The sequence below is a fragment of the Orycteropus afer genome, unplaced genomic scaffold (assembly GCF_000298275.1).
Source record: "Orycteropus afer afer isolate SDZICR_OR568_19922 unplaced genomic scaffold, OryAfe1.0 scaffold00049, whole genome shotgun sequence".
Lineage (NCBI taxonomy): Eukaryota > Metazoa > Chordata > Mammalia > Tubulidentata > Orycteropodidae > Orycteropus > Orycteropus afer.
The window spans coordinates 4,421,757-4,442,158 of NW_006921636.1; the positions used below are offsets into that span (position 1 = coordinate 4,421,757).

The 20,402-nt window shown below is 47.3% G+C and overlaps 1 protein-coding gene across 1 annotated transcript in view; it reads left to right on the forward strand.

Moving 5' to 3' along the window:
• Window positions 1-661: 661 nt before the first annotated feature.
• The window catches only part of ATP9A (ATPase phospholipid transporting 9A (putative)), a 130,255-nt gene continuing 110,514 nt past the window's right edge, over window positions 662-20,402 (forward strand). Inside the window, exons 1-4 of the mRNA XM_007938425.1 lie at window positions 662-858; window positions 1,866-2,010; window positions 4,640-4,753; window positions 19,907-20,015. Of these exons, the coding sequence (XP_007936616.1) occupies window positions 662-858; window positions 1,866-2,010; window positions 4,640-4,753; window positions 19,907-20,015 (565 nt within the window). The remainder of the gene's footprint in view (window positions 859-1,865; window positions 2,011-4,639; window positions 4,754-19,906; window positions 20,016-20,402) is intronic.

The window sequence follows — 20,402 nt, forward strand, 5'->3', positions numbered from 1 at the left end:
GTTGAACCGGTCTTGGAAATGGGAGCACTTTGGTGCACAGAGCCCTGCCTCATCCTTTCCAGGCTGCCAGGAGGTCCATTTATTGAATAGTCCACGTTTACCTGAGCTACCCCTTGTCTAGCTACTGCAGTCTTGACCAGGCAGCTTAACCTGGTAACTTGTTGTATGGAACCTTCTGCCAAAGCAAAACAGAAGAAACTCATATAAGCAACCAACTTGACTGTGTGGTTCTCTTAAATTCATTTTCGGTCTTCTCTTAGAAAGATCTATCACTGTAGGATGATTATGGGATGGAGGAGAATTAGATTTCTGGGAATAGTGATGGCTTCCTGTGGAATAAAGCCCCCCTCCCTTCCTCTTCATCCCCCCACCCTCCCTGGCTTCCTTCTCTCCTTCCCTCCCTCTCCTTCTTTATTCTCTTTCCCTTTCTCTCTCTTTCTCCCCCTCCCCCCTTCCCTCCTTTCCACTTTCTCCTCCCTCTTTCCTCTGCCTTCCTCCCTCCCCTCCCTCTTGCTTGTTGTTGTTGTTATTTGCCATCTAGTCACATCCTCCTTGCTTGGGACACTCATTCACACCTGAGTGTCTGCCTTGCCTTGCGCCTGATTGGCCAGCATAGGCCTGGGTGGTGGTTTGCTCCCGGAAGCTGGGATGGGAAGGAGGGATGGGCTCCTCAGGCCTCCGTGTGTCTCTGGCCTTTGTACAGATACAGACAGGTGCCAGCAGGAGTGAGTTACTAGAAGTGAAACTTGCCCTTAGCAGCGGCAGTTACTGGAACAAGGATGCCATTAAGAAGGAGCATTGTGTCTCCTCATGGAAATTTGAGCTGCTGAGGCAGGCAGCTCCCTGGTTCGCTCAGCTGTAGGTTAGTGATGCGCAGGGACCTTGTCTGCCCAGCTCTGTGTCCCGTACCCCCCCCAGGGGCCTGGCCTGCAGGAGGAAGGGGACCAGGAGGGTCTGCGGGGGACCAGTAATTATGTAAGTTGTAATTGCCTGTCGGCTTGGTTTCGCTTCACCGGGCGTAGTCTCCAGGGTCTGGCATGGTTGGTCTCGTCCTCCTGCCTGCGGGCTCTTGTCATTGCAGCGTTCAGGGGACTTGTAATCCCAGAAACGCCTTGTTTATACGTTGTCTCAAAGTCCCAGCTGCCTTTTTTTTTTTTTCTTTTGAGGGTTCTCAGGGCAGCTTTGTTGCTTTGTTTTGCCGTGTGGTTCAGCATCCTAGGTGACCCGGGAAGGATGTGTGGGTGGGCTCTGGCAGAGACTGAGGTGAGGGGCACTTGGGGTCAGGCATGCTGACCCTTTGCTGGGTTATATTGGCTCTGAGGTACCATCTTTCTAGCTTGGTCGTCTAATGTGTGCTGAAAAGGAGAGCCAGGGGTGGAGAGATCTTAAGCCCCTTCTCCTTTATGTAATAATCTTTGGGGATAACCGGCAACTTGGACAGCACGGGGTGGCAGAAAGACACTCGGTGATGGACTAAGACAGGTACCGCTTGAGGCCAGCCACGGCTGTTTCTCACATCACCGTACATGGGTGCTTCATTCATTCCCTTTTCTCACCTGTACAACTGGGATAATAATAGTCCTGCCTATGTATTTACCTTTGAAACTTAAATCTTATTATTTTCAGTTGAATCCCACTTCTAAAAAGAAATAATTCAAGTTCAGGGAAAAAACATCTTTTAATTGGACGACCGCTTTTTAGCAGCCTCATGATTCTCCACCCCAGGCAAGGGTGAAGCCCATGTACGGTCCTGACTGCGTGAAGACCTTCTAGGAAAAAACCATCCTTGATACAGATTTCCTGGAAAGGAAGATCGTACAGATGTGGGCATGGCCTTGACAGTGTGGGTTGTGTCTTCCCCACAGGTGCTGCGAGTGGCTGAGATGCTGTGGTGGAGGGGAGCCCAGGCCCCGCACGGTCTGGTTGGGGCACCCTGAGAAGAGGGACCAGCGGTACCCTCGAAATGTCATCAATAACCAGAAGTACAACTTCTTCACTTTCCTTCCTGGGGTAAGTACAGGCAGAGACCATGCCCTTTTAAACCTCCCACTTCAGACACACGTGATGGGACCAGTCTGATGTTTTATAAACATCTTGGGTCTTCTGCATGCCTCTTTAACCGCTGGCCCCCCATCTTTCCTGAGGACCTAGACGCGGCTGGCATCTTTCTACAAGGCTGCGAGACTCCACCTGGTCAGTCAGAATAACCTCGTATTTATTTATTTGGAGTGAAAAAGATCTTGGAACCTGGCATTATATCCAAAACACTCAAAGAAGAAAAAAGTGATCAGTGCTTGAAATTATTTTTCCTTATCATCATGACACACGTTAAATATAGAAAAGTTAGGAAATAAGAAGAGCTAAGGTAAATATTAATTGTACCACCTAGAGAGGAAAGAAACAAGGAGCTCTGGTGGCCTGGTGCCTAAGGCACTTGACTACTAACCAGAAGGCTGGTGGTTCAAACCCACCAGCCACTCCTCGGAAGGAAGGTTGGGCAATCTACTTCCTTAGTGATACCGCCTTGGAAACCCAAGGAGGGGTCGCTATGAGTTGGGTCCGACTCGACGGCACATAACAACAACCACCCAGAAAGGGGATTTCTGTTACCATTTTTGTTAGTGTAAGTTTATTATTATTTCACTCTGGAGTTTTAGCATCCCCACGTTAAGTCAAACAGATGCAGATACGTGTACTGAGCAAACCTTCCCTCAAATGCACATATAAATAAAATGCCTGGTGTTACCCAGCCTGGTCTCCAAACACAAGGAACAGCAGCAGCAGTTCCAGTGCTGGAAGGAAGAAGCCCACAGTGTCCAGTATTGAGTGTTAATACACATGCACAAATACTTCATCTTGTAGTTGAAGATCAATGTAGATGTTTATTTTAATGGTGACTTTGTCCAACTCACTGCTCGTTGTCTCAACCCACAAACCCCCAACTCTCAGCATCTGGAGACCAGAAAAGGTTTCTTTCTCATTCAGAAAGGGCTGTGGCACTTGGAACCCATGGCCACCAAGCTCTCTGCGTGGCTGGGCGAGAGCAAGCGCCCCGGGCACACCAGCTCTTAACTGCCTTAGCCTTGAGGAGATACATTACTTCCTCTCATTGGCCAAAACTAGTCACGTGGCATCAGTATCAGCCGCCGCCAGGAGATGGGAAATGGAGGGAGCACGGAAGGATGGTCAGACCTCTGCCAGAACTCAATTACCGTATGAGCTTCTGCTGTATCCCTTTAATAGGCTTGACATCATTTTGTGGGTTTTGGATTTTTTTTGCTTCAGCCTTACAGCATAAGCATTTCCCACTAAAACCTCTTGTTATACAACATTTTTAATGACCTAACTGTACTTGAAGGAGGCCAGGTGGCACAGTAGTTAAGCCCTTGGCTGTTAACTAAAAGAAAGGTTGGTGGTTGGAACCCACCATCCGCTCTGTAGGAGAAAGATGTGGAGCCTGTTCCCGTAAAGATGACATCCTTGAAAACCCTGTGAAGTAGTTCTGTCCTGTTGGTCTGAGTTAGAATCATCATGATGGCAATGGATTTTTTTTTTTTTAATTGGGGATTTTCGTGAAAGTTTACTGAGCAAACTCATTTTCCATACAGCAGTTCATACACATTTTGTCTGATGACATTACAATTCCCCACAACGTGACAGCTGTCTTCCCACTTCCTCCCTGTGGTTACTTACCTCTTCCCTGTGTCTTTCCTCCCATGCACTCCAGACCCCCGAGCTGTCTCCCTGTGCATACACTGCCTTTCTGTTCTCCCATGATTGATCTCTCCAAGGAGGGTATCTGTCTAATGTAAATGTTCAGCTCATATGCCTGTCTGTTATTTGGCTGGAAGCCACAGACATGGGTTCAATTCCAGACCTCAAGGGCAGCTAGGGGCCATAGTCTCAAGGGTCTTTCTAACCAGGCTCTATCAGACCAGCAAACCTGAACTTTTTTTTTTTAATTTTGTTCCACATTGTTCTCCCTCTCTATCCAGGATCTCCGGCATAGATCCCCTTCTGAGTGGTTGATAGTGGTAGCCAGGCACAATCTAGTTCTTCCGGTCTCATGGTCATACAGGCTGAGGATCTCATGGTCTACCAGTCCCTTGGACTAGTTGTTTCCAAGTATCTTTGGTTTTCTTCATTCTTCTTTGCTCTGGATGAGGAGAGACCCATGGTCGCTTGCAAACTTTTAAGACCACAGTTGCTAGTCACCAAAGTAGGATATAGAATAATGTTTTTGTGTAGTATGTTATGATGGCAATGGATTTTGTTTGCTTACCTGGACTTAGAAATTACATAGGTTAAGAAATACAATGTAACAGATGTTGGGATGCTCCCTGGGTGCCCTCCTGGAGCTACACCCCTTCTCCTGCCTTAAATTTGGTATTGATAATTTCTTTGCCTATTGTTAACTGAGTTTTTTTATTTTTAACTTTTATGATTTATATTTTTGTTGATCTGTATGTTTCTCTAAACAGCATATGTCCATTTTTAAGCTGTGTACGAAAGGTATCATGTCAGTTGTACTGTGGTGTGGAAATGCTTCTAAGTATTACTCACCTCTCTCAACATGTTAAACCCTGTTAGACGGAGCCCAAGTATAACATCTCTCCCCCTGACTCTTTCTGCATCCCAGGTGCTGTTCAACCAGTTCAAGTACTTTTTCAACCTCTATTTCTTACTTCTCGCCTGCTCCCAGTTTGTGCCTGAAATGAGGCTCGGCGCTCTCTATACCTACTGGGTGCCCCTGGTGAGTAAATCGACGTTGCTCTTCAAACCACAGAAGTTTAGAAGCAGGAATTTCTTGGATTCTCTGACATGAGTGTGTGGGATAGACTTTAAAAAAAGAAAATTACATTTTCAGTGCGTGGTTACACAGTAGGTTCCCATTTGACAATTTCGACACAGGTTCAGTGACATTAGTTACACTTTCCACAATGTGTCAACATTCTTTAGTTGGATTCCAGTTCTTCCATTTCCAGTTTCTAGCTTCCCTGTCCTCTGGGTTCTCAGTTTTGCTTTAGAGTAATTGTTGACCTTTTGGTTTAAACAAATGTTTTTCGAATAGAGCTACATGCTCATGGGTAGTAGTCTTTATTTTGTCTGCCAATCTTTTATTTTGCTACGAGGTGATAGTTTCAGTGTGAATAGGCTAGTGACTTTGTAAGGGAGGAGATGCACTCAAGGTAACACACTGGGAGTCCCTGAGACTTTAATGTTGAAGCTTCATGCTCTGTACCACCAGGACGGCAGTGTGGCAGAGCCTGTGCTGGTCACGCTGTATCCTGTCTTACGTGACTTCAACATGCATTAAACTGTGTGCTTGCTTTTGTTGTCAAGGTCCTGGGCTCTGAAGACATGGGTGAATGAGGGAGACGGAGGGCCTCAATGAGTTGTGTTATTGGAATGTTGTCTGAGATAGTGTTTTCTGTTTACTCTGTTTAGAGTATTTCTGTGTGAAGGGTTGGCGAAGTGATGGGACGTTGCTTTGGTGTGTGCTGAGGGTAGCATGGTAGACCAGCTGCTCTGTTCCTTCTATCACTTCCTTTTTTACCTTCTGTTTTGGTTATCTTGTGCTGCTCTAACAGAAATACCACAAGTGGGTGGGTTTAACAAACAGGAGTTTATTCTCTTACAGTTTGGGAGGCTGGAAGTCCAGGTTCAAAGTGCCAGGCTCTAGGGGCTGGGTGAAAGCCCCTCGACCTTGGGCTTCAGCTCTGCCTGTTTCTCCCCACCCATTGAAGCTGGAGGCGTCTCTTCACTCAGGCAGCTGCTGGCTGCTAAGGCTGACAAACCCAAAGTCGACAAGTAAAAGGGCTCAGCTTGATACTACCAAACCATGTGGCAGGCCATTGATTCAAGTCCATTAAGAGTCCCAAGATCGGCAGACAATGTGGCAGGCTGCTGAACGGCTCAGCTCCAGGCAGGATTCAAGCTAAAAGCTACAGACCATTCCTAAAGCTGCTGCTTTTATCCTGGGAGCAGACCACATCCCTAAGGCAGCTACTCAGCTACTCACAGTAGATTCCGCCATGGGACTGGTGACCAGTCTCATCACGGATAACTACATCCAGCTGTCATGCCACTCAAAACCAGGCCCAGCCACGGTAGCACACAGTCTTAACTACCACACCCTCCTTGCCTTTGACAAATGGTTATTGAGCACCTAGTGTGTGCTACACACTGGACTGGCTACCAGAGATGTAGCAGTGAGCAAAAGTCCAGACATCGTGTCCTCGTGGAGCTGTCATTTGAAAGGGGATAAACAATAAGCAGATAACTGAGCACGGTTTTAGGTTGTGAAGAGGGTGATGAAGGGAGTAAGATAAGGTCATAGGATACGCAGGGTATCCCAGGTCCATAGCCAGTGTTCTGGTGATGGATGAAGGTGTATGTGTATATTAGGTGCTGTTGAGTCAGTTCCAATAGCAACCCTGTGTACACAGAACAGAGTGTTCCCCGGTCCTACATCATCTTCACAACTCTTGCTGTGTTTGAGCCCATTGTTACGGTCACTGTGTCGGTCCATTTCGTTGAAGGTCTTCCTCTTTTTGCTGACCCTCTGCTTTACCAAGCACTGTGTCTTCCTTCAGGGACTGGTCCCTCCTGATAAGATGGAGGGAGGGGTGGGAAAAGTAAAGGACAGCCTTGGCCAAGGTGCCTGTGAAAGGTGTTTTGAGGTGATCTGGGAAAGGGATAGCAGAGTGGGGAGTGTTCTAGGCCTAGAGAACAGAGATGCAAAGGCCCTGTGGTAGACATGCTTAGAGTCGTTCAGCAACAGAGAAGTCCAGGGTTGCCTGGGGTGTGGAGAGAGTGGAAGTGATTGTTTCTTTCTTTCTTCTCCAAATAGAGACGTTAAATATAATTGCTGCTTATTTCTAACCAAGTTCAAAATTGGATTCTTTGTTTACAAGCCTTGTTAAATTTTAATCAAGATTTTTAAAGTAGAAAAGATTTAAGACTTTGTTTTGGTTACCTTGTGCTGCTCTAACAGAAATGTAGACGGATTTAAGGGAAGGAGGGTGTGGTAGTTAAGACAAACCAACCCTAGGTGGACAAGTGATACGGCACAGTCCCAAAATTATCAAACCACATGGCAGGCCACTAATTCAAATCCATGAACGTTCCAGGATCAGCAGACAACATGACAGGCTGCTGAACGATGGCTTGTCTATATGCAAGATTCAAGCATGCCACAAGCTGCAGAGACTGTTCTCAAAGCTGCTTCTTATATATGGGAAGCAGACCACATGCCCAAGACAGCGGCTCCAGTAGATTCCACCCTGGAGTTGATTCCTAATCTCACCGTGGGGAATAACTACATCCAGCTGCCTAAAACCAAAAAACCAAATTCACTGGCCTTGAGTCAGACCCGACTCATAGCAACCCCTCCTTGGGTCTTTGAGGTGGTATCTCTACAGAAATAGATTGCCCAGCCTTCTTTCCCAGGAGTGGCTGGTGGGTTTGAACCATCAGCCTTCTGGTTAGCAGTCAGATGCCTTGGACACTACACCACCAGAGCTCCCTAGTCACTCAAAACCAGGTCCAGCCAAATTGACACACAATTTGACTACCACAGACTTCCTTAAACAAAACAATTTTTTTTAACTTATTTTTTTGGCAGTAGATGGGAGATTATAAAGATTTGGTGGAGAGGCATTTGTGGAGTGGGGGTGGCCAGCCGCTGAGGGACCTGTGAGCAAACGTACATAGACCACACATGCCAGATGAGTGGACAGGTTGACTTAGCGACCAAACCCATTGATTGCTGTTGAGGCAATTCTGACTTAGAGCAACCTTGTAGGACAGAGTAGGACTTCCCCATGGGGTATCCAAGCTGTCATCTTTTTTTTTTTTTTTTTTTGTGCTTATTTTTTTTTTTATTAGGATTTGGGTGTAGATTTACAGAGTAAATTCACTTTTCATACAGCAGTTCACATATACTTTGTCTCATGTCATTGACCAAAATTTACAATGCAGCAGCTCCCCTCCCACTTTCTCCCCATAGTTACCTCCTCCCAGTGTCCATCCCTTCATACTCTTCGAGAGGCCCATTGTCTGCCAACCCTGTATATGATCTTGGATACACTCTCCATTTAGACATACATAATTGTTTAGCTTGTTCACCCATCTATCCGTCCCTACACCCATGTTTGCTTTCATTAACAACTCAGTATTGTATTTACAAAGGGGTTCATATTTGTTGTTTGTACTGCCCATGTAACTCTCTCTGTCTTTCTCATCCTCAATGCTGCCATATTGGTCACTCACATTTGGTACATTGCCCTTCTCTTCACCCAAATCAATATTTATCTCTATCTATCTAACAGCATTCCCTCCCCTCCCCTCCCACCCCTGGTAACCAACAAAGAAAATGTCCTCCAATATATAAACCTTTCCTTAACTTTCACAATAACGGACTAATACAATATTTGTCCTTTTGTGACTGACTTATTTCGCTCAGCATAATGTCCTCCAAGTTCATCCACGTTATGCGGTGTTTTGCAGAGTCTACATTATTCTTTAGCGTTGCATAGTATTCCATTGTGTGAATGTACCAAAGTTTGGTTATCCATTCCTCAGTTGTTGGACATCTAGGTTGTTTCCAAGTTTTGGCTATTGTAAATAGTGCTGCGATGAACATCGGCGTGCATATATCTGTTCTTGTTATGGCTCTCACTTCTTTAGGGTATATACCTAGTAATGGGATGGCTGGGTCAAATGGTATTTGTATTTCCAACTTTTGAAGGAATCGCCATACTGCTTTCCACAATGGTTGTACCATTTTACAGTCCCACCAGCAGTGTATGAGAGTCCCAATCTCTCCACAACCTCGCCAGCATTTGTTATTTTCTGTCTTGTTGAACTTTGATACTAGTCCAAGCTGTCATCTTTATGGGAGGAGATGACCAAGTCTTTTCTCCCACAGAGTGGCTGGTGGGTTTGAACTCCCGACTTTTAGGTTAGCAGCCAAGGGATGAACCACTGTGCTGCCAGGCCTCCTCCTGAGAAGAGAAGGGAACTTGGTTTTCTCCACAAAGACAACAGATGTGCTTTTGGGTTGTGAGAACATTCTTTCCTGCTCTGATTAATCTGTGGGTGAGATAAGGTGCTGGACACTGGAGAGGAGGTCCAGCCTGGCCTTCATCCCATTGGATGGCAGACATTCTTGTCTGGGTCAAGCAAGTTGGTGGGCCCATAGACAGTGAGCCTTGTGATTGTCACAAAGCTGTTGTCTTCACCGTGCAAACTCGTGTGTCCAAGCCCAACCCACTACTAGCAAGTCGATTCTGACTCATAGTGACCTGTGAGTCAGAGTAGAACTGCCCTGTAGGGTTTCCAAGGCTGTGGTCTTTATGGACGCGAACTGCCTCATCTCCTGCAGAGTAGCTGGTGGATTCAAACTGCCGGCCTTTTGGTTGGCAGCTAGGCACTTTAACCAACGCGCCACAAGGGCTCCTTTATCTGACAATAAGGGCGAATATATGTTAAATTTCTCTGTTAAAAACAGCTATAACTATATGGGTGGGAAGGTGTGGGGGAGTATAAAACCTCTTACTGTCGAGTTGATGTTGACTTAGAGACCCTGTAGGACAGAGTAGAACTAACTGCCCCATAGGCTGTAATCTTTACAGGAGCAGAGTGCCACATCTTTGTCCCATGGAGTGGCTGGTGGGTTTGAACCACCGATCTTTTGGTTAGGAGCCGAGCTCTTAGCCACTGAGCCACCAGGGCTCCTAGGATGTTCCTTGCAGCATGGTTTATATTACTAAAATGTTGTTCGCTGCCATCCAGTTGGCTCTTGACCTGTGGTGACCCAGGTACAACGGGGTGAGACGCTGCCCAGCCCTGCCCCATCCCTGTGGTTGATTGCATGTCAGACTGTTGTGACTCCGGGGTTTTCACTGGCTGACTCCGGGAAGTACGTCCCCAGGCCTTTCTTCCCCGTCCATCTTAGTCTGGAAGCTCTGCAGAAGCCTGTTCAGCATCAAAGCAACACACGCCTCCACTGCCACGTGGGAGTGGGCTGTGCAGGAGGTGTGCTGTGCTTGGCCAGGGATTGAACTGGGGTCTCCTGCATGCAAAGCAAGAATTCTACCAGTGAGCCACGCATGCTCTTACTAAAACATTGGAAACAAACAAAAGGCCGTCGTAAGTTACCTGAAGGCTGGTGGTATTTGCTGTACTATGGAATGTTGCCCTGTACTTAGAAAGAAGAAGTAGCTACATCTGAATTGACTTGGAAGGATGCAGATCTTATTTTCCGTTACATGAAAAAAAGTAAGTTACAGAATACCATAAATAATAGGATCCATTTTTTTTTTTTTAATTGTGATTTGGGTCAAAGTTTACAGAGCAAATGCACTTTCCATACAGCAGTTCACATACACTTTGTCTCATAACATTGACTACAATTTACCACAATGCAACAGCTCCCCTCCCACTTCCTCCCCATAGTTACCTCTTCCCTGTGTCCTTCCCTCCCATGTACTCCTGTCCCCCTGAGCTGTCTCCCTGTGTATAGGCAATACTTCTATTCTCCCATGATTGATCTCTCCAAGGAGTGTATCTGTTGTTGTTGTTGTTGTTATATGCCGTCGAGTTGGCCCCGACTCATAGCGACCCCTCCTTGGGTTTCCGAGGCAGTATCACTACGGAAGTAGGATTGCCCAGCCTTCCTTCCGAGGAGTGGCTGGTGGGTTTGAACCGCCAGCCTTCTGGTGAGCAGTCAAGTGCCTTAGGCACTATGCTACCAGAGCTCCTAGGAGTGTATCTACCTAATGTAAATGTTCAGCTCATATGCCTGGCGTTTGTTTGGCTGGAAGCCACAGGAGTGGGTTCAATTCCAGACCTGAAGGGCAGCTAGGGGCCATAGTCTCAGGGGTTCCACCAGGCCCTATCAGACCAGCAAACTTGCCCTCCCCCCCCGCCTTATGATTTTGAGTTTTGTTCCACATTGTTCTCCCACTCTGTCCAGGATCTCCTACATAGATCCCCCTCCGAGTGGTTGTCAGTGGTAGCAGGCACCATCTTGTTCTTTTGGTCTCCTAGTCATACAGACTGAGGATCTCATAGTGTACTAGTTGCTTGGACTAATTATTTCCATGTGTTTTTGGTTTTCTTCATTTTTCTTTGCTCTGAACGAGGAGAGACCCATCATTGCATCTAGATGGCCTCTTGCAAGCTTTTAAGATCGTAGTCACTACTTGCCAAAGTAGGATGTGGAACAATGTTTTTGTGTAGTATGTTATGCTAATTGAGCTTGATGTCCCCTGTGACCACAGGTCCAGCTACTTGCTCCCTCCGGGGAGCTGGCTGTGACCAAGAAGTGGCTACAACTTTGTCCCTTGTCAGCTCTACTATACACCTGGGAATTCTTACAGAACATACAAATATACTAGCAGAAACACGTCTGCCAACCCTGTTCATAGTCATGGGCACACTCCCCGCTGCATAGACATACCTAATCGTTCAGCCTGTCCACCTGTCTGTCCACCCGTAGGTTAGTGTTTGCCATCACTGACAGCGCAGTCTTGTGTGTGCAAATGGGTTCATCGTTGTCATCTGTGTAGGGTCCAGTTCTTATCCCCCTCTCTCACAAGAAATACTTCCACAAACTTGTTGTTGTTAGGTGTTGTGGGGTTGGCTCCGTCTCATAGTTGCCCCATGTACCACAGGATGAAACACTGCCGGACCCGGCACCGTCCTCATAGTCCCTGCTGTGCTGGAGCCCATTGTGGCAGCCACTGCGTCAGTCCATCTTGTTCAGAGTCTTCTCCTTTTTCGCTGTCCCTGCAATTTACCAAGTGTGATAGCCCTCTCCAGGGGCTGGTCCCATTTGATCACATGACCTACGTAGGTGAGATGAACTCTGGTCATTCATTCTCACTTCTAAGGAGAATTCCAGCTGCAGTTCTTCCAGGACAGATTTGTTTGTTCTTCTCGCAGTGCGTGGTATTTTCAGTGTTCTCTGCCAGCACTACAACTGAGAGGGATCAACTCTTCTTTGATCTTCCTTATTCATTGTCTAGCTTTCACACTGATATGAGGCAACTGAAAATACCATGGCTTCAGTTACTCACACCTTAGTCTTCAAAGTGACATCTTTATTCCTTAACTCTTTACAGAGATTTACGCAATGCGACACGACATCTGATTTCTTGACTGCTGCTTCCATGGGTGTTGATTATAGATCCCAGTAAAATGAAATCCCTGACAACTGCAGTCTTTTCTCCGTTTATCATGATGCTGCTTATTGGTCCAGTTGTGAGGATTTTTGGTCTCTTTAGGTTGAGATGTAATCCATACTGAAGACTATAGTCTTTGATCTTTATCAGTAAGTACTTCATGTCATCTTCACTTTCAGCAAGCAAGGTTATGTCATCTGCATATTTCAGGTTGTTAATGAGTCTTCCTCCAATCCTGATGTGTTCTTCATATAGTCCAGCTTCTTGGATTATTCACTTAGCATACAGGTTGAATAAGTACGCTGAAAGGACACAACTCTAATGCACACCCTTTCTGATTTAAACCAGGCAGTATCTCCTTGTTCTGTTTGCATGACAGCCTCTTAGTCTATGTACAGGTTCCTCATGAGCACAATTAAGTGTTCTGCAATTCCCATTTATCTTAAGTCGCCTCAGTGCCTTGCCAGAATTCAGTGTGTTACAGGAAATGAAATAGATCAGAAGTACATTCAGGCTATTAGAAGCTTTTAGAGTAAAGTTGCTCCCTACAGTGGAGGCAGGGTTGGTCCTTGGGGTTGGTGAAAGAGCACCCAAGTGTAGCCTGCTGCTTTACCTCGGATGCTGTTTCCCTGTCCATTACAAGGATGCGCTCTCTCTTAGTCATGAGTGGTGACTGCTCTCGTGTCTGCCGAAGCCCCTTAGGACGCAGGATTGAGCAGGCAGGTGGGTTGGAGCGAGTGGTGCAGCCTCTGACGAATTGGGGGTGCTCACCCTTCTGAATAGGGCCCTAGCCCTCAGCTCCAGCCAGTTGTCTCCTCACCGAGACATCACCTGGTTGGGATGGTGCCATTCTCTGATTTTCCAAGGGAAGCCCAGAAGTCCTGACTTAAAATGTAGGTGATTATTTTGATTTTATTTCTTACACACTAGACCAAAATGAAATATCACCCAGTGTGGGACCCTGCCTGTGGGTGACAGCTTTGCCACCTGTGTCATCTCCCAGGTAACTGGTCTGGTCTCCCTCTGACTGTGGCTTTAGATGGGGGTGGTGGTGGTGGTTCAGTGGCAGAATTCTCACCTGCCATGCGGGGGCCCTGGATTTGGTTCTGACCAGCGCTCCTCACGTGCGGCCTCCACCTGTGTTGGTGCAGGTTTGCGTTGCTATGATGCTAACAGGTGTCGGTGCAGCTTCCAGATTAAGAGGGACTGGGAAACAGGCCTGGCGAGCTACTTGTGCAAATTACCAGTGAAAACCTTAAGATTGGTAACTGATCGTGGAGATGGCATGGGACCAGGCAGGTCGCTCTGTTGTGCATGGGGTTGGCTAAGTTCAGAGCCAACTCGACAGTAGCTAACAATAACAATAGCATGGCTTTAGGTAGAAGCTGGACAGGTTCACAGCAGGTACCTAACTCTGCATCAGGGGCTACTGTGATGGTTAAGTGAGGGTACCAACCAAACAACCAGTTATTCTGATTCACACTGACCCCGTAGGACAGAGTAGAGCTGCCTCATAGAGTTTCCAAGGCTGTCCATCTTTTTTATTTTAATTTTTATTGTGATTTGAGTGAAAGTTGCTTTTTGTGTGTGTTCACATACAGCAGTTCATACACATTTTGTTTCATGACATTGACTACAGTTCTCCACAATGTAACAGCTCTCTTCCCACTTCCTCCCCATAGTTACCTCTTACCTGTATCCTTTCCTCCCACCCCCCTCCCCCAGCTGTCACCCTGCGTAGACACTGCCCTTCTGTTCTCCCATGATTGATTGCTCCGAGGCTGTCAGTGTTGACAGATGCGAACTACCTTATCTTTCTCCTGTGGAATGGCTGATGGGCTTGAGCTCCCGACCTTTCTGTTAGCAGCTGAATGTTTTAACTTCTCCACTAACACAGCTCCTCTTAAGTGAGGGTAAGGGGAGAGTATTTGGCTCGTTTTTCTGCTTCTCTTCCGAGGGGCTAAAGACAAAGAAGGCTTGAGGTTAAAACAAATCAGAGAGTATCTATTCCTAGGTGACAGTCACTGATTTCAGGAGCTCTGTGGTGCTGTGGTTAAAACATAGGGGTGTTAACCAAAAGGTTGGTGGTTCAAACCCACCAGTTGCTGCATGGGAGAAAGATGAAGCACTCTGTCATCGTTAAGATTTACAGCCCTGGAAACTCTATAGGGTAGTTCTACTCTGCCCTGTAGGGTCACTGTGAGTCGAAATTGACTGTGGCAGTGACTGTTTCGTAGCTGATTCCTCCTAATGGATTTTTATGACAAGAATCAATGTTTGATTTTTGGCTACGGAACATTTCGCAATGTTTTCTGACTACCCTGAGTGTCCTCTCACTTCAAACTCAACCATTGCACGTAATGATCCAAAATGGTTTGGGTTCAACTCTTGGCTTTTAAAAGATTTCCATTTCTGTGCCAGTTCCCTCATCTGTGACTCAGGGCGGTTGCGTACCACCTTGGCTTGTGGGGAGGATGAAGTGAAGGACTGCAAGTAAGATGCTTCCTCTTAGAGTTCCCGACATAATGAAAGTTCTCAATGTTCTCATTGTAGGTTTTAAACCCTGACGCCGTAACGTTGTTTAGTGCGTGGATCCAGATTTAGCTTTTAAGAACTTTGTTCTTGGCACCAGTGTGTTAGCGGGAGGAATTCCTCACGATGTGACTGAGATAATCTATGAAACTCTTTGAAGACAAATAATGAATCTAGATTTTCTTGTTACTGAGATGGCAATCGACAAGCTGTAGAGTGCGCAGGTTTTAAGTATGCAGTTCAGTGAGTTCTGACAACTGTCAGCACCCATGTAAACCCACCCCAGCAGAGACGTGGAACATTTCCGTCACCCAGGAAAGTTGCCTCGTGCCTCTTGCCTGGCGCCCCCACCCCGAGGCAGCTCTTCTGATTTCTGTCACCCACAGGCTGGATTTGCTTTAGGCCATGACTCTGTTTTGGAAACGCTGTTGTCAGTTCCCGTCCAGTTGGCCCAGTCCTGCACCTTCGCCCTGCTTGGTGTGCCAGAGTCCCTTGCTGGAGATGTCACGAAGTGCCTTCCACCCTGCGGGCTCATCTTCCAACCTTCTATGATCCATAGGGTTTTCTTGGCTGGTTTTTGGAAGGGGATTGCCAGGGCTTTCTTCCATATCTGTCTTAGTCTGAAAGCTCGGCTGAAACCCGTCCACCATGGGTGACTCTGGTGGTATTTGAAATACCTGTGGTATAGCTTCTAGCAGCGTAGCAGCATGCAAGCTGCCACAGGGCAACAGACTGAGAGACAAGTGGTAGATGTTTGGAGAACAACTTTAAAGATGCTTGGCCCCTTCAGAGTTGCTTGTCTGTTCTGTGATTTCTCTGGGGGCTCAGGCAGCCCTGGGCTCCATTTTAAATGCTTTCTGCAAATACCTGTGGATGTTACTACGGTGGGCATTTATTTCTGGACTACATTTGCACCTCTTTGTAAAGCAGTTTCTAGCCTAAGGACTGATGGGTCCTCCAGAATTAATGGGGCCTGTGTGTTTGGGAGTAGGGCCACCCTACAGTAATGTAGATAGGAAGCTGTATTTATTTGTAGCAGGGAGGTTAGGGGAGCCGTGTTTGTGTGCACGCTCATTTGCCATTGACATCAATGGGATTTAGCTGGGGCCACGCAGAGAGAAACAGAAATGGCCACGCTTGCAAAGACAAACAACAATAACAACCCAGGTGCTGGTCCTGAACAAGGAGACAGCAGCATGAGGAGGGGGTGCTCTGCTAGCTGGGTCTGCCTGCTTCCAGCAGAGGCGTTTTTCTGCACCGCTGGGTGGCCTGGTTGTGTTTTCATTCTGAAAGGCACCCATTTTCCTTTTGCTGCCGTCTTAGTTATCCGGGCTGCTGTAACAGAAATACCACAAGGAGGGGAGGCTGTAACAAACAGAAATTTGTCCAACTCTATTGCAAGGCTAGGTACCTCTGGTAGCATAGTGCCTGAAACACTTGACTGCTAACCAGATGGCTGGTGGCGCAAACCCACCAGCCATTCCTCTGAAGGAAGATGGGGCAATCTACTTCCGTAGTGACACTCCCTCAGAAACCCAAGGAGGGGTTGCTATGAGTTGGGTCTGACTTGATGCACACAACAACAGGGGAAGACTTCTTTGTTGTTTCTGGAGGCGGGTCCTTGTCTCATTGAGCTTCTGCTCTGGGCGGTGGTCATGTGGCTTGGCATGACTCCCTCCCCATTTCTTTCTCACACTTGCTTGTTTAATCTCTTTTATATCTCAGAAGAGATTGACTCCAGACACACCCTGTGCTAATCCTGTCTCATTAACATAGCAAAAACAGCCCATTCCCAATCAGAATTATAACCATAGACAGAGAGGTTAGGGTTTACAACACATGTAATTCAATCCTTACCAGCAATGTGTCCTTTCAATCCATGGGAAACATGAGTGACCTTGGATTGGAAAGATCTGTGGACCTTTGAGGAGTTTTATAGCATAGCACATCTCTGATAGAATCACATAAAAGATTTGAAGTTGTATGAGTTGAAGTTCACGTATTTCATGGGGTTTGTTGTTGTTATGTGTCGTCGTCGAGTCGACCGACTCATAGCGACCACTCCTTGGGTTTCTGAGGCAGTATCACTGCGGAAGTAGATTGCCCCATCTTCCTTCCGAGGAGTGGCTGGTGGGTTTGAATCTCCAGCCTTCTGATCAGCAGTCAAGTGCCTTAGGCACTACGCTACCAGAGCTCCCTTTCATGGGGTAAACTATATGAAAATGAAATCCACAAGGAATTACTGCTTTTAACCTCCAGGTCACTTATGTTATTTGTATATTTTTTACAAAAGGTGTTCTGGTCATGGGAAATGTTCTAGAATGGAAGGGGGGGGTAACTAATTTGTAAGGATGATCCAAACCAAAAAGCCAAACCCACTGCTATAGAGTTGATTCTGGCTTGTTGCGACCCTATGGGATAGAGCGGAACTGCTCCATGGGGTTTCCAAGGCTGTAAACCTTGATGGAATACTCCTGTGGAGTGGCTGGTGGGTTCAAACTACTCGCCTTTTGGTTAGCAGCTGGAGTGCTTTAACCACCATGCCACCAGAGCTCCTTCCTTTATTGACAGGAGAGGAAAAGCCTAGGTGGAAGTAGTTTCTTGCTGTGACTGACCTCCCCCATGTCAGATTTTAGGAATTGGGGTTGCCTGACTCAGGGAGGATTAGGGATAGTTTTTTAAGTTTTCTTTTAAATAATTGATACGTATGCAACCTAATCATTCATATGTCTTCTTATGAAGACTCGAAACATTACAGCTGAGGTGGAAGTCCCCTGCATCCCCTCCCCCCCCATCCTATCCCTTTCCTTACAGGGGACCCTAACCAGCCGTCCAGTCCTCGTCCCTGTCCTGGCAGGGACCCTAACAGCCGTTCAGGTTCCAGTGGGCTGCATCTCTTTCTCATCTGTTCTCTACACACCTGTTCTCGTCTGTGCCCTGGGTACAGTGGCTGTGGGGGTTCAGGGCTAGAACTCGGCCTTCCATGCAGGAGACCTGAGCTTGATTCCCACCTCCTGCACAGCCACCCCCCACCGGTCAATGGATGCTTGTGCATTGCTGTGAAGCTGAATAGGTTTTAGTGGAGCTTTCAGACTAAGATAGACCAGGAGGAAAGACCTGGTGATCGAGTTCTGAAGATCAGCCAATGAAAACGCTTAGATCTCAGTGGTCATCAGTAAACGATTATGAGGATGGCACAGGACCCAGCCGTGTTCCTGCCACAGTGAGCGAGCTTGCCGTGCGTCGGGGGCTGACTCGATGGCGGCTGATAACAAGTGGTACGGAGTACCCATAGTGCATGAGAACTGCTTAGCGGCCTGTGGATCTTTGTTGGTGCTTGTATACATGATGCCATGCCTATCTTCTGCAGGACCAACTTCCCCATGTGTCGGGCTCTTTCTCACTGTCTCTTTGTGAGCCATCATTTTGGCTGTGTTCAAGTTTCCAAACGCAGAATGATGTGGCAGTTAGAAGCAAGAACTCTGGAGCCTGGGTTCCTGGTCAAATACCTGCTTCTCACTTACTTCCTTAATGTGCCCGGCAAGGTGACTTAACCTCTCTGTGCTTTGGCTTCCCCGTCTGTAACATGGGATCTCAGTGATGACAGTGCATCTCATGCAGTAGTTGTGTGGATCAGGTGAGTTCACAGATGTCAAGGGTTCAGCAGTACTGGGCACGTGGTGAAGGAGCTGTGGTGGCACAGGGCCAAAGGCAGTTGACTGCTAACCAGGTTGATGGTTCAAACCTGCCAGCCTCTCCATGGAAGGAAGATGGGGCAGTCTGCTCCTATAAAGATTTACCACCTTGGAAACCCAAGGAGCAGCGCAGTGAGTCGGAATCGACTCACTGGCAGTGAGTTTGTTTTTTCGGTTTGGGGCAGGTGGTGAGTGGAGTGTGAATGGTAGCTAGCCCCATCAGCCACCCTCTCCCTTGTGAGAGCACAGTGTGGTTGCTTCTGTGGTTTTAGCTTTTACGACCACCACTCCTTTGTCAGTTTGTCCTACTGTGGTGGCTTGTGTGTTGCTGCGAGGCGGAAAGCTATTCCACTGGGATTAGCTCCCATGGTGGACAGGTTTCATTAGAGCTCCCAGACTAAGACAGACTGGGGAGAAGGAGCCTCCCACTTCTGAAAAAACTGGGCTCCTGAAAACCTTAGGAATAGCAGTGGAGCAGTGTCTGATAATGTTACTGGAAAACTTTATGAAGAGCCATGAAACATTCCCTGATATAATTCCAGAAGATGAGCTCCTCAGGTTGAAAGACCCTCAACATAGAACTGGGGAAGAGCTGCCTCCTCAAAGCAGAGTCGATCCTGATGACGTGGGTGGAGTAAAGCTTTCAGGACCTTCATTTATTGACGGAGCATGACTCAAGATGGGAAGCTGCAAAGATCCATTAATAATTGGAACATGGAATGCACGAATTATGAATCTAGGAGAATTGGAAGTTGTCAAAAATTATGTGGTCAGAAGGGACCGTTCCTGGAGAAGATACCACGCTTGTTAAAGTAGAGGGTCAGTAGATAAGGGGAAGACTTTCAATGAGATGGACCGACACAGTGGCTGGGTTCAGGCATAGCAAGGATTGTGAGGATGGGGCAGGACCAGGAGTGTTTTGTGCTGTTGTACGTGGGGTTACTGTGAGTCGGAGCACCTAACAACAACAGCTCTTACAAACCCTGTGGTGGTGAATATGGGTGTACTCATCTACGATGGCTTTTCTCTAGAACATGCATGTGCATACGAGCTTGCCAGGGTAGATTTGGACAAGGGGGCTGTCTAGGGTGTGTACCGTTTAAGTAATTAATATCATTGTGCCAGAAAACCAGTTGAGTCAGTTTGGATGCATGGCAACTCCATGTGTGTCAGAGTAGAACTGTGTTCCATAGGATTTTCAGCGGTGATTCTTCAGAAGTAGGTTACCAGACCTTTCTTCCAAGGTGCCCCTGGGTGGATTTGAACTGCTAGCCCTTTGGTTAGTAGCCGAGAGCTTAGCTGTTTGCGTTATCTGGGGACTTCATGTTATTGTAGAGAGATGTTGTTATTATGAATGCTGTAATTAATAGTGATATTGTTAGGGTAGGATATTACTACAAGGTGGCAGTGCACCTTTAGGTCCCCAGCACCCAGAGGTGTTGGTTGCTTGGTTCTAACAGGGCTCACCCCTCTTGCTTTTCTCCACAGGGCTTCGTGCTGGCTGTCACCATCATCCGGGAGGCAGTGGAGGAGATCCGATGCTACCTGAGAGACAAGGAAGTCAACTCCCAGGTCTACAGCCGACTCACAGCAAGAGGTCAGCTTCCTGGCAGGCCAGGGCCGCCTCCTGCCGCCGAGGGTGGGGCCACAGGGTTGCAGCTTAGGCCAGGCTGCTGATAGTCGGGGGAGCAGAGTTCCGGCCCCAACCAGCCCACAGGTGTGTGGGTGCTACGTGGTGGGACACTTGCTCATTGCCTGCTGCACCAGGAAGACCTCCCTTTGCCAGAGCCAGTGGACTCAGGCTATATCCTTGGGCCCCTGCCATCCCCTTGGAGTTGTCATGTCAGCTGGTTGCATGTCACGGGCCTGGTTTCAAATCTGGACATTTGGCCTCTGTTGTTGCTGTTGGTATGATTAGTCCAAGTCCCGTCTGTTTGGATTCCCACTTGCTAATTAATCCCTTTCCCTGCTGAGGTGGGCAGAC